At 37.2% G+C, this 14,385-nt stretch overlaps 1 protein-coding gene across 4 annotated transcripts in view; it reads left to right on the forward strand.

Annotated features, from left to right (window-relative positions):
- Nucleotides 1–273: 273 nt before the first annotated feature.
- CEP76 (centrosomal protein 76) overlaps nt 274–14,385 on the forward strand; it is a 29,633-nt gene continuing 15,521 nt past the window's right edge. For 3 of the 4 annotated variants that reach the window (XM_077899890.1, XM_077899891.1, XM_077899889.1), the window contains exons 1-8: nt 274–429; nt 1,454–1,609; nt 2,640–2,721; nt 3,350–3,574; nt 4,736–4,921; nt 6,794–6,891; nt 7,443–7,571; nt 12,561–12,749. In XM_077899890.1, the coding sequence (XP_077756016.1) occupies nt 367–429; nt 1,454–1,609; nt 2,640–2,721; nt 3,350–3,574; nt 4,736–4,921; nt 6,794–6,891; nt 7,443–7,571; nt 12,561–12,749 (1,128 nt within the window). In that variant the 5' untranslated portion in view covers nt 274–366. Of the gene's footprint in view, nt 430–660; nt 948–1,453; nt 1,610–2,639; nt 2,722–3,349; nt 3,575–4,735; nt 4,922–6,793; nt 6,892–7,442; nt 7,572–12,560; nt 12,750–14,385 lie in introns of those variants that run through there. The other variant, XM_077899892.1, reaches the window with a different exon arrangement.

Raw genomic sequence — 14,385 nt, forward strand, 5'->3', positions numbered from 1 at the left:
CGCGAAGGGCCGGGCGCCGGGGGAGATGGGGGCGGGCAGCGCGGGCGGAGACCCCCGCGGGGCAGGGCGGCGGGGAGCGTGGGCTGGCGCGGTGGGCGTCCCCAGGCCGGGAGCGGAGGCGGACGTGGTCAGGCACGGACGGGGGCAGCCCGCGCCCCGGCAGTCCGCGCCGTTTGAAAGCCACGGTTGAGCGCCGCCGCCGCCGCCGCCTCGGCTCCCGCCCAGCCGCGGCCCTGACGCGGCGCCGCGCCCCCCGGGAGCTGCGCGAGCCCGAGCGGTCGGCGGCTCCTCCCCGCGGCTACTGGCACCCCGCGGCCGGCCGGGCGCGCCCGAGGCGGGGGAAGCGCGGCGAGCGGCGGCCGCAGCATGTCGCTGCCTCCGGAGAAGGCCTCCGAGCTGAAGCAGCTCATCCACCAGCAGCTGAGCAAGGTGAGGGTCCGGCCCTGGCGCCGCCCGCCTGGCGTCCCGGGCGAGGCCGACGGCGGCGCGGGCGGGGGGCTCCGAGTGTGCAGCCCGGGCCGCCTCCAGCCTCGGCGAAGGGCAGCCTCAGCCGCGCTGAGGAGGAGGCGCTCACCCCGCGGCTTCGGGGTGCCAGGCCGAATACCAGCTGGGCTGCAGCAGATGTATGTTCGGAGGGTAGGGATGAGAGTTACTTTAAGGGTGAAACTCGTGTCTTGAAGTTGAGCCAGGGGGACGTTCCTGAAGGTCTGCACGGAGAGTGCTTGCGGCCCTTCGGAGCCCAGCGAGAGCCCCGAACGCAGGGAGCTGAAGCCCTGAAAGCTGCCGTTTGCTGTGCACCTGTATGCCAGGTCCCGTGCTCAGTGTAAAGCATCTTTGACCTGAGCCTGCAGTAATCTTTTCCAGACTCATGCAGGGTAAACGGATCAACTCAGGGTCACGTCTAATAAGCTCAACGTTGAAATTCATACTCTGATCTCCTAGTCCAGGTCTGTGTTCTCTTGCGTATACTACACTCCCAATAGGCCCGTTTTCGTTGAATGTTATTTGTGGGGAAATGGTAACAAAGGTAGTAGATAGCCAGTAGAGATTATTTCTAGAATTTGTGCTAAGAGAAATTTAGGATGAAATAAAAGTCTTAGCTTTATTCTCATTGAATTCTAGCGATAATTTTACACTTACTATTAGCTTGAAAAGCCGTCTTGAATTTTGTCCAGTCTCCCATTATTGTTTTTTAGATATTTATTGATTCCTGAGACACACAGAGGGAGAAGCAGGTCCGCTGCAGGGAGCCCGATGTGGCACTCGATCCGATCCCGGGACCCTGGGGTCACGCCCTGAGCGGAAGGGAGACGCTCAACCGCTGAGCCCCCCGGGTGCCCCTAGTACTCTCCCATTATTTTTTTTTTCTTTGGGTGCTTTAGAAAGAAATTAGCAAATTGGCAATGTTTGTCAGCTTTATAAACGTGAGTTATAATGCAAGTTTTCTACATAGATGGATGTCCATGGCAGAATAAGAGAAATCCTTGCAGAGACAATACGGGAAGAATTGGCACCTGATCAACAACAGTTATCAACGGAAGATTTGATCAAAGCCCTTAGACGTCGGGGAATCATTGATGATGTGATGAAAGAACTTAATTTTGTTACTGTGAGTAGTTTGGTGGGGAAGAATTTTGAGAATATGTTCCTGGGCATAATGCTGCTTATTGGGTCCATATTTGGGGCCTGTTTTTAGTAAAATCACTTTAAAAGGCCATTTTTGTCTGGTAATATCCTTACTATAAGCTCACTCTACCCTTGAATGTAGCAAGTGGGATTATGTATCAATGAGATTGGAGTTACGTACCATATTTCTCTTTACAGTGACAGAATTTTCTGTTGTTATTCCCTAGGTCTGTATCTGTAAGTATACATATTTTAGTGAAATTAGTTCACCATAACCTAGTTCTTTTTCTCAAGTAGTGTTTTATAATTTTTTTTAGATTAGGCATATTTTTTAAATAAACACATTGTTTTAGAACTTCATTCTCTGTGATTAACAGATTATCAAATTTTTAAAGAAAATAATTGTGTAAGAACCTTCAAATCTCTTTATACAAATAGGTCGGTAGTGAGATGATAAGCCTCCGTGCACAAAATAGTAAGTGGGCCTTCTTTTGAAAATGAGGCAATAATGAGAAACTGTGACCTAATAATACATGAGTAGTATAATGTAAAAATTGGATGGAGTGCATAATACATCAGGGAATAAGTATTTTAATACAGCCTCCTTTTTTGGTTTTTGAGGTTTATAAACCCATTTGTTTGAAAATTGACCCAGTAACAGCTTCTGCTGTGTGAATGTCATTTCCTTATTAAAATCAGTTCATGGTAGAATCATAAGCCAAATGTCATATTAGGTTTAGAAAAAGTTTAACCTTGTTTAAGGTATTAAGGATTTGTTAATAGCATTCTGTGGACACTGAAGACAGTTTATTTCCTTATTAAAGTTTAGGAGTGACCAGTTCATCAACTCTTTTCATTATTTTAATTATGCTGGGAAAATAAGAGTTTCCTTGAGGGGGCTTTATCCTGTATACTTCTGTTTAGTTCTTAGTCCCACCCATTGTTGATGTTTCTTTGCTTAGCTATAATTTTTGTTTTCTAATTTGTTTTCATCTTTTTTCCCACCTTTCTAGGACAGTGTTGATCAAGAACTACCTTCCTCTCCAAAACAACCTGTTTGTTTTACTGATAGACAATCAACGTTGTTAAAAAAAAGTATGTATATTTCTTTTAACATTGATTTCGTTTTGCACCGTACTACATATTGATGTGCTGTAGTGTTTGGTATTTGATGAAAACCATTTTTTTCCTTCTCGAATGAGATTCTTACCAATTTTGTAATTAATCATCCAAAAAACTTAGATTCTGTTTTGCACCAAGTTGTGTATGTCAGAAGCTTTAGTATATCACAGAGTGGAAGCAAAAACAGAATTACCTGTTTCTCATGTTTTAATAATATGTTTTATAAACATTGTACAGCTTTGCTTTTTTAACGGTAATTGCCTAAAAAGTACACTTGCTGAGTTTATATTTGTTTGGTTTGGCTTTGGCGGTGAAGGCGTGTTATTAGATAAGCACCTGAAGAGCAAAGGTTTCTTAAGCCTTGGCTCTGACTCTTTTCTAGCTGGGAGAAAGTAGCCAGAATATAAAAACTCCGATAAAGATATATCTTATTGTGTATGTTTTCTTTCTTGGTTTCAAATGGTCCTGGTATACAGTAAATTTGTTACTTTTTTAATTTAGTCTTTGGTTTTATTTCTGTCAAGTTATTATTTCCTATTGTCTTGATCACATTCCTTAAGTTGTTTGGCAGTTTCCTCATATATATTGCTACACTTTACAGCTAATATTGATCCAACACGGAGGTATCTTTACCTTCAGGTTTTGGGTGGAAAAGCTTTCTTGGAACATCTACAAGAACCTGAGCCTTTACCTGGACAAGTTTGTTCAACCTTTACTCTATGTTTACATTTTCGAAACCAACGTTTTCGTTCTAAACCTGTTCCATGTGCCTGTGAACCAGATTTTCATGATGGCTTTTTACTTGAAGTACACAGAGAAAGCTTAGGTAAGGAGCAATAATAACTTGTCATTTAATTGAGTAAATATTTGTTAGGTTTTATTGTAACATAACTTTTGCTAGAAGGAGAGTTTTATGATGATTGAATCTTCCTACTTTGCTTTTATTTTCTCCACTGCTCTTTTTTACATAAATTACTTCTACCTTTTTGCTTTATTTTCTGCCAAATAATTTTTCCTTAAGATTTTTTATTTTTACTGTTTAAATGGTTGCTTCTTAAGTAGTAAACATTTAAATATCTGTTAGGGGGTTGCCTGGGTGCTGTAGTCGGTTAAGTATCTGACTCCTTATTTTGGCTCAGGTCATGCATGATCTTAGTGTTGTGGGTTTGAGCCCTGCATCGGGCTCTGCGCTCAGCACAGAGTCTACTTGAGATTTCTTTCTCCCTCTCCCTCTCCCCCCCCCTCCCCAAAATCAGTCAATCAACCAATCAATGAATGCCTGCTAGATGCGTTATACTATACTAGGCAAGTGCTGAGGATCTAGTGAAGAACAAGACATAATTCTTCTCATTTATGAAGGATAGCTAGGTTTATCATGTTATGTAACTTTGAGAAATAAAGGTAGGATGGGAGTCTGTAACTAATTTTTTAAAATTATATACCTGATTCCTATAATTCTTATATTATTTCTATAACTGTATTTTATGTTATTTCAATATAGAAATCTTAATAATGTGTTTGCTTAGCAAAGCTAAAAAATTACACCTTTAGAAATTTAGATTGCTAAGATGGCTAATACAGTATGAAAAGATTTTTTTGCCCTTGGTGAAAAAGGTTACCCTAATAAGGCTGTTTATTTTTTTTTTTTAAAGATTTTATTTGAGAGAGCACAAGTGAGCACAAGCAGAGAGTGTTGGGGAGAGGGAGAAGCAGACTCCCTGCTGAGCAGGGGGTGTGACCTGGGGATCCATCTCAGGACCCTTAGATCATGACCTGAGCCAAAGGCAGACGCTTAGCTGACAGAGCTCCCCAGGCGCCCCAGGATTGTACTTTTTAAATTAAGTAATCTGTTGCATGGTTTCTGAGGCATTACCAAATTATTTTATTTGGTTTTATGTAAGTATATTAGTATCCTTTGCAATAAACGTATTCTTCTATGTTGGTCTAATGGAATATGTAATGTGATGCATTTGGTTTATGTTGCCAGGTGATGGAACTAGAATGGCTGATTCAACAACAATGTTATCAATAAGTGATCCAGTTCATATGGTGCTAATCAAAACAGACATATTTGGTGAGACTACTTTAGTAGCATCCTATTTTCTCGAATGGCGATCAGTTTTGGGCTCAGAAAATGGAGTGACCAGTCTTACTGTGGAGCTTATGGGTGTAGGTATGATGATTCATCACTGTTACCTTTTTATAGCCATAGCTTGTTTATAAATGCATTTTATGTTTTCTGAATGCCTTTGTAAACCAAACAGGAAACATGTAAAAATACTTTCATTAGGGAGTGCCTGCATGGTGCAGTCACTTAAGTATCCGACTCTAGATTTCCACTCTTGATTTTGGCTCAGTTCGTGATCTTAGGGTCATGGTCTTAGGGTCATGAGATCCAAGCTCTGCATCAGGCTCTGGGCTCAGTGTGGAGGAGTCTGCTTAAGATTTCTTTCTCTCAAAAAAAAAAAGAAAAAAAAAAAAAAAAACAGATTCTCTCTCTCTCTCTCTCTCTCTCTCTCTCTCTCTCTTCCCCTCCCCCCTTTCCTCTTGTGCTTGTGTGCGTCCTCTCTCTCAAATAGATAAATACTTAATAAAATACTTAAAAAAAGAATTTCATCAAAATTACATTTGGACTCTAGTATTGGGGTCTTGGGAAATGCCGTGAAGCATGTTAGTAAAGAACTAGGGCAGCCTGGGTGGCTAAGTGGTTTAGCACTGCCTTCGGCCTAGGGCCTGATCCTGGAGACCTGGGATCGAGTCCCGTGTCGGGCTCCCTGCATGGAGCCTGCTTCTCCCTCTGTCTGTGTCTCTGCCTCCTCTCTCTCTCTCAATCTGTGTGTGTGTGTGTCTCACGAATAAATAAATAAAGTCTTAAAAAAAAAAGGGTATAGAACTATACAGTCAAACTGATCTTGTAAGGAAAAATTTTTTTTTCAGGGGCTTATTTTTTTTCTTCAAATTTATTTGATTGCATATAAGGCTATAAAGAACAGTAGGATTCTTCACACAGATGCATATGTAAAAACTCTACTCCAGCACACTCCAGTGTACAGTGCATCCCCCATTAGTATCAGTGCCTTCCTGCAGCAGTGGTTCTTACAGAATATGGAGGTGATACTTTTCCAACATTTTACATGTGGGAATATGGGACTCAAAGAGGTGCTGACTTGTTCATTGACAGGATCTATGAATAATACTCCTTGAGAAGAGAGATGGTGCCTATTTTATTCACCATTGTTTCCTTGGACTCTTGGGAACTATCTGATGTGTGATATGTATTTTCTAATAGAATAAAACCTACCAGTATTTTATGCATAACATATAAGGGAATTACTTTGGTATTGAAACTAAGTCACAGAGTCAAACCTGGTTGGTGGACGGTATAGCTTTAGTACTTTAGATTTTGATAAGTCATACCCAGAATGTGGTTTTCCTTAAATAGAAAGTAAGGGCACAAGTTTTTTGTGGGATATATGTATTTTCAAAAGATACACATTATTTGTCTTCAAATATAGGCCTAACATGATTATCATAGTAGTGACCAAGAAACAAGTATATTCTGATTCACCAGAGGAATAGTAGATAGTTCTTGTAAAAAGTGTATTTGTTTTCAAATTGTTTAAATCCAGGTATGGATGTGATGCGAAAAATGGGAAGGAATTATTATATGTGACAAAGTATAAATATTTCCTGAGAACCAGATGTTAACAGTTGCTTTACTTTGTTTTTAATGTAAATCTGGTTGGTATACGTTTAATGAAGATAAAAATTAAGAATACCGAATCCTTTAGATCCAAATAGCCCTTTAAAATGTAATAAGCAAGCTCAAAAAATAGATAATCTTACAACTAGATCAAGGTCTTTATGCAAAATAAAAACTGATTTGAATTGTTTTTAATATGAATATTAAAGATGTTGAATATTATCTGTATTTCACGTAAGTGGTAAAGCCAAAATTCTTAGATTATTTTGGTTAGACTTTGGTTGACTAAATATACATAGTCTGGAAACCTCTGAAGTTCTAAATATTTGTTTATATTTATAGGCACAGAATCAAAAGTTTCTGTTGGAATTTTAAATATAAAACTTGAGATGTACCCACCACTCAATCAGACATTATCTCAGGAAGTAGTGAACACACAGGTAAATGATTCTGAATTTCTCTTCTTTGTGTATTTGTTTTCATAGTAGTATATTTATCTATTGATCCTAGAAAGTAATTTCTTTTTGGAAAATTACCACTTAACTGGTTTTAAGCAAGAGAATGACAATACAATTTATTATTAAAAAAATTTTATCTTGGGGTGCCTCAGTTGTTTAAGCATCTGCCTTTGGCTCGGCTCATGGTCTAAGTGTCCCGTGATTGAGCCCCACGTCAGGCTCTCTCCTGGGCAAGGGGTCTGCTTCTCCCTCTCCCTCTGTGATGTTTCTCACTCTGTCTGAAATAAATGAATAAGATCTTTAAAAAAAAATTTGTCTTGGGAGAAAAAAAGATCACTGACCATTATATGGAAACTAGATTATAAGGGGAGGGGTAGTATAGACACAGGGAAGTCCGTCAGGAAGCTGTTACAGATGATGGAGATGATGGCTTACGGTTAGGGTGGTGATAGAGATGGAGGGAAGTATGTAGAATTGTTAATTATTTTATAGTATTTAAGGAGGAAAAATATATATATATTTTTAATTTCAAGCTTGCTTTGGAACGTCAGAAAACTGCAGAGAAAGAGCGATTATTTCTTGTATATGCAAAGCAGTGGTGGAGAGAATATTTGCAAATTCGACCCTCACACAACTCACGGCTGGTCAAGATTTTTGCACAGGTTTGTGTTTAATATTTACTGTTGTATATATAAGTTTCATTTAAGGTGAATTGTTAAAATGTATTCCTGACAAATGAAAGTTTATTTGTAAAAATTGAATATGATTTTGTAATATTCTCTTTCGCTGAGTAGGTGATGTAACGCAATATTTTATTTTGCTTTTCATTTTCAATTTTTTTTAAAAAGATTTTGTTTATTCATGAGAAAGGCAGACACCAGGCAGAGAGAGAAGCAGACTCCCCGTGGGGAGCCTGATACGTAACAGGATCCTGGGACTCTGGGATCATGTCCTGAGTGAAGGCAGATGCTCAACTGCTGAGCTACCTAGGTGTCCCTCATTTCAATTTTTTTAAACCTTTTTTTAATATATTTGATTTAAAATAGATAAAAACCCATTTTGTTTAAGTTGGAGTGTGATATTTAGTACTAAATGATTAAATACTAGAATACTTTGCAGTTGATAATGTAAATTCAGCTTTGATGTGCAGAATTGGGGCTATGGGCACATATGTTTAGAAATATATTTTGTTAGGCTATTTTCTTAAAGACAGTCTTATATGTAATAATTCTGTATAGCCACCATCTCTGAGCCTGTGACAAGCAATATTTAACTGCAGCATTTCAGTTATATATAGATATGCTTCTATTTTTCCTACAGCCTAAGCTTATTTTCTCTCATTATCAAATCAGAATAAAATATATGATCAGATCCATGTTTTTTGTAACTTTTGAGGAATCATTCAAATTTTTTATATATAGTTAGCCTTATGTAGATGCTTTTATAAGAGTTATAGTGTGGTATTATTTTGACTAATCTTTCTCAGATCCTGTGCATTCATCTAGTTTTACCCTACATAGTAGGATGGACTAAGAGTAGGTCAGTTTGTAGATGAGGAGCTTAGAAGTGGGAGAGCCTAGTTGAGTAGGGATGGAAATGTGGGAAATGGCTTCTTGCTTTTCAGTAGCATTGTCTATGCATTGTTTAACAGGGCAGACAAGATAGCATTGATGCCAGGATGGGGCAAAGAGAAACCAGTCAAAATATAACTGGCTCTCTGCTGTCTGTTTAGTCTGAGGTGAGGTTATGTAAGGAATCTGGGACTAGAGAAGAATGGGTGGATGAGCAAGTAGACCAGAAAAATGACAAAGGAAAGAGGAGGAGGAATAGGAGGAGATATGCAGTTATGCAAAATCTTTTTTTTTTTTTTTTTTAAAGGAAATACTACTTAAACAAGTTTCCATCTCTTAGAATTCATTGTAAGAAGATTTGACTACATAAGGTCACTTAGTCTCATGGTAGCCATATGAGATTGTCAGTTGGCCAGGAGTTTCTACTATTTTATAAAAAATAAACAGTATAAAGAATAGAAGAGTGAAGATTTTTTCCTAAGATCAAATAGCAGCTCAGTCATGGAGACTCCATTGAGTTGCAGTTTTTTTTTTTTTTGTTTTGTTTTTTTTTTTGTTTTGTTTTGTTTTTTTTTTTTGAGTTGCAGTTTTGACTAGGGCATTTTTGGTTTGACTGGACCACCTCTGGACATACAGAGAGTAAATAAATGTTTATCTTACTTCAGTTCCCCAGAAGTATCTTTGCTGCTTCTTTCTATATTTGACTAGATATGAAGTTAAGAAACAATAGCATTTATTTAGGACAGTCAATCTAATCACAAAAACTGCACAAAAAAATGCACAAAAAATTTTAAACCAAAAAATTATTAAACATGGTCTGAAAATGAATTTCCAGTGCTTCTAGGCATAAGAGAAAATAATTTACAGCAACACTGTCTCTGCAGTGAGGGAAATGTTCTCTGTGCTGTCCAGTATGATAGCCATTGACCTATTGAGTGTGTAAAATGTTGCAATAAAGAACTGAATTTTACATTTTATTTTAATTTTATTTAAAATTTAAATAGCTACACAGGGTTAGTGGCATTCTTAATGGGACAGTGCAGGTTTAGAAGCTGAAATATTGAAATTTTCAAGACATTTCATTTGAGGTATTATGGATAATATGAGAAATACTGCTGTAATGAAACAATGATCTATCTTGTATTCTAAGATGCTACTTTTGATGATTGTCTTAGGGTAAATGCATCCACTTTTTAGGTACTCATTCCTTTCCTTTCTGATAGTGAAGTTGTAAGAATAGGACTAAATGGCCCACTCAGGAACTCAGTTAATTACCTTTATTGTAACAGCTGTAGAATCCTCCAAGTTGTTATACATAATAATCTGTTGTACTTATTTTTCCTCCCTTGCTTGTTTTGCTGTAGTACAATAGTATTATACATAATAATCTGTTGTACTTATTTTTCCTCCCTTGCTTGTTTTGCTGTAGTACAATAGTAATTTACTTAACGATAACTTAAATTTTCTAGTGCAAGAAATTTTAAAATAAGTCATAGAAATTGACCATTAAGATTTAAGAAAATGTTATAGGGATGCCTGGGTGGTTCAGCAGTTGAGCATCTGCCTTTGGCTCAGGGCGTGATCCTGGAGTCCCAGGATTGAGTCCCACATCAGGCTCCCTGCATGGAGCCTGCTTCTCCCTCTGCCTATGTCTCGGTCTCTCTCTGTCTCTGTCTCTTTCTCTCTCTCTGTATGTGTCTCTCATGAATAAATAAATAAAATCTTTTTTAAAATATAAAAAAAGTGTTATAAATCACTTGAAGACTGAGGTTATCCTTCTAATATTCAGATTGTGATTTCAAGACTTAATATTCCAACACTATACTAGATCAGTAATAACATTGAGTTAATATGAAAGAAATCCAAATAACAGTTTTCTACTTCCCTCCAAAATTAGAATCATGGTTTTCTGTTTTTAAAATGAATGCTATGGGGGCACCTGGGTGGCTCAGTGGTTGAGTGTCTGCTTAGGTTGTGATCCCAGGATCCTGGGATCAAGTCCCACATCGGGCTCCCTGCAGGGAGTCTGCTTCTCCCTCTGCCTGTGTCTCTGCCTCTCTCTCTGTGTCTCTCATAAATAAATAAATAAAATCTTTAAAAGAAATAAAATAAATGCCATGAAACACCCTTTGCTTAAATCTCTTGTCTTCCTCTGTTCCTTAGTTTCCTTAATTGTCTTTGATTCTTCATTCTACTTGAGCTTTTTTTCTAGCTGATTCCTTTGTTCTGTCTATTTCTGACTCCCAAGATTGCATGGGGAGATGGAGAGTAACAAAGAGATCACCATGGATGTGTTTGAGCCATGGAGGTAACAGTGGGGTGGGAGAGACAAGGAAAAAAAAATCAGTGCCTTTTAGAATTGAGAACCATAGTTAAAAGTCAAATCATAATAATACTTCGCTCTACATCAAAAAATTTATTATCTTTCTTGCTATAATTAAATGTAAAAGGGCTGTTTTGTTTTGTTTTCCTTCCTAAGGTTTGGGATTATAGTGGAGAGAGGTGATGTTTTTGTGGTATAGAAAGACATCAGTAGTTCTGATAATCAAAACAGTTGTTTTTCTGTTAGCTGAGTTACTAGACTTTGTTTCTGAGGAGCCTTGCCATGACACAGTGTGTTAAATTGTCTTTGAATTTTGAATAGAAAATAGTGTTTTGATTTTGTCATCTCAGTAATCATGAAGTTAAGGGATATGCAGGCTTTGGTAATATTAACTCTAAACGCACAGTGGTGGACCATCACCAGAGACTTTTGTATGCACTGTAGTTACCTTAAATGCTAGGATACATCATATATTTATATTTAAAAATGTAAAATGTTTTCCTTAAATGATTTTCAGAACTCTGCTTGCAGTTGACTTGGTTAACAAATCCTTGTTTCCTGTGGATCTCCAGGTGTAATGGAAACAAACTGAAAATGAGCTCTGATAATTTGTTGTTATATTAGTAAATCAGAAGAGTTATTCTGTTTGGATATACAATATTAAGTTCTTTATGATAATATGAAAGGATACTGTGACTTAGATCCCCTCTCCATCCCCTACCCACCTGCCTGTTCTGTTTTCAGAAGAGTTCTTTTGTTTTTCTAAGTTATTGAGGAGTAATTGACAAATATAATTGTATATATTTGAAGTGTACAATATATATGTATATTTGCTATACATATACATCGTGGAATGCCTATCAAGATCAAGATAATAAACACATCCGTCAATTTACATAGTTACCTCTTTCCTATGTGGTGAGGAGACTTAAGATCTGCTCTTAGCAGCTTTCAAGTTTACTGTATTAATTACTCCTCATGTTTTCCATTAGATCCTCAGAACTTAATCTTATAACTGAAAATCTGTACCCTTTGGCCTATATCTCTCTGTTCCTCCCTCTCTCTAATCCTTGGCAATCACCATTCTATTCTCTATTTCTATGAAATCAGCTTTTTTTTTTTTTTTTTTTTTTTTTTTTTTAAGATTCCACATGTAAGGGAAACCATACAAGATATGTTTTTCTCTATCTGGCTTATTTCACTTTGCATAATACCCTTCAGATTCATCTATGTTGTCACAAATGGCAGGATCTCCTTTTTTTATAGCTAAATAATATTCTGTTGTATGGGTAATACCACATTTTTTCACTTATTTATCCATTAAAGGACATTTCACTTGTTTCTATCTATATTTTGACTATTGTGACTGATGCTGCAGTGAACATGGATGTGAAGATAGATGTCTTTTTGAGATACTGATTTCAGTTGCTACAGATATCTCAGAGTGACATTGCTGAATCATGGTAGTTCAGGTCCTTAACTGTCACAAGTTTTGGAGATAGCTCAGGGTTTGAATTCTGGCTCTGTTGCATAATATTGCAGCTTCAATTTCTTCATTTATGCAATGAAAATAGTAAGAGATATTAAGAGGATTAAAAGATACATTGTATGCGTAGCACTTCACTGCTGGATGCAGGGTAAGCATTCAATAAATGGTATCCAGAATTATTTTATCCCACATTAATATATTCTAAGAAAAGGTGTTAATATTGGGAATAATCTATCCTACAGTTAATATTTTTTCCCTCTTCCCTCAGGATGAAAATGGGATAAACAGACCAGTTTGTTCCTATATTAAACCACTTCGAGCTGGGAGGCTTCTGGATACTCCAAGGCAAGCAGCGAGATTTGTTAATGTCCTTGGTTATGAAAGAGCCCCTGTTATTGGAGGAGGAGGTAAACAGGAACAGTGGTGCACTCTGCTGGCCTTTCTCTGTAGAAACAAGGTACTCTGCACTTGTAATAGAATTAAACAGCAATACATCATAGTTATTGTGAGTTTATCATATTTGAAAATAATTAACCTAGAAAAATGGATAAATGATCAGTTTGAACTAGTCAATCTCGTGTTTTTAATACATAAAAAGCGTTTTTATTTTCTTGTATAGTTTCTTACTTAGCATAATATGATTTTTGTGAGGTGGAGATAAGTATTGTAATGTCAGAAATCAAGATACAGAGGTAAATTCAATTGAATTAGAGACAATGCTGGGATAATCATGGTCTTTCTAGTACTATTTTCTAGTACTAAAAGCTACTTCGATGATACATTTTTTTAAAAGGGAAAATAGCAGTACAAAAGGAATATGGAAGAAAATCTTAGATTGCATGGTATTTTGTTTAGTTTCAAGTGTAAGTATATATTTAAGAATTTGTGTACATTTATTGATGTTAAATAAATTGATTTCAATAAATGAATTTTATAGATAATTTGATATTTTTAATCTCTGTTCTAAAATGATAATATAAAAACAATAAGACTATCTTTAGCATTTCAGTTCTGCTGAAATAGAAAAAAAATTATTTGTTTTGAAATAATATTATTTGGTTTGAGGTTATATATGTAGTATGAGTCTTTATTCACAAAGCAAAGCTTATACAGTAGAAGAACCTATTTAACTCACTTAGATTGATTTGTTAGGAAGATTTTTATGTAAAAAAACAATCGAAAACGGGCAACTGAGTGGCTCTGACCGTTAAGCATCTGACTCTTGATTTTGGCCTAGGTCATGATCTCAGTGTTGTGGAATCGAGCCTGGAGTCCAGCTCCACACTCAGCATGGAGTCTGCTTAAGATTCTTTTCTCTCAAAAAAAAAAAAAAAAAAAAAGATTCTTTTCTCTCTCCCTCTGTCCTTCTTTACTTCTCTCCCCCCCTTCCCAAAAAAGGAAAAAAAAATAAACATTATCAAAAAATTATTTTGATTTATTCTCAAGCTGTGGTTCTCAAAAATTGTATGGATTTCAGCTTTTTTTTATTTCAAATATAGCAGGAATGATACATACTTAAAATTATTATATAAAGAGGTGCCTGGTGGCTCGGTTGGTTGGGTATCCGTCTTTGGCTCTGGTCATGATCCTGGGATCAAGCCCTACATCAGGCTCCCTGCTCAGTGGGGAGCCTGCTTCTCCCTTTTCCTCTCCCTTTGTCCTTCTCCCTGCTTGTGCCCTCTCTCACACTCTGCTCTATCTCAAATAAATTTAAAAAATCACTGTAAATAATTCATTCATAAAGCAAATAATTGCCCCTTTGATTCATTATTTTGTTTACCTGAGTTTGTTTAAATGGAAAACATCTTAAATTAGAAGCTTGAAATTATTTTTTCTTAATTAAAAAAAAGTTATTCAGAGAGGTAGAGAGCAAGTGAGAGCACGAGCGGGGGAGGATCAGAGGGAGAATGAGAGACAGACTCTCCACTAAGTAGGGAGCCCAACGTGCAGCTCAGTCCCAGGACACCAGGATCATGACCTGAGCCAAAGGCAGATACTTAAACAACTGAGCCACTGAGGTGCCCCAGAAGCTTGAAATTATTAAAAAAAGATATTTTTGCACAAACAAGAGCATTACAATAATAGTAAAGATG

Source organism: Canis aureus, chromosome 6 (assembly GCF_053574225.1).
Source record: "Canis aureus isolate CA01 chromosome 6, VMU_Caureus_v.1.0, whole genome shotgun sequence".
In the NCBI taxonomy this organism is placed as follows: domain Eukaryota; kingdom Metazoa; phylum Chordata; class Mammalia; order Carnivora; family Canidae; genus Canis; species Canis aureus.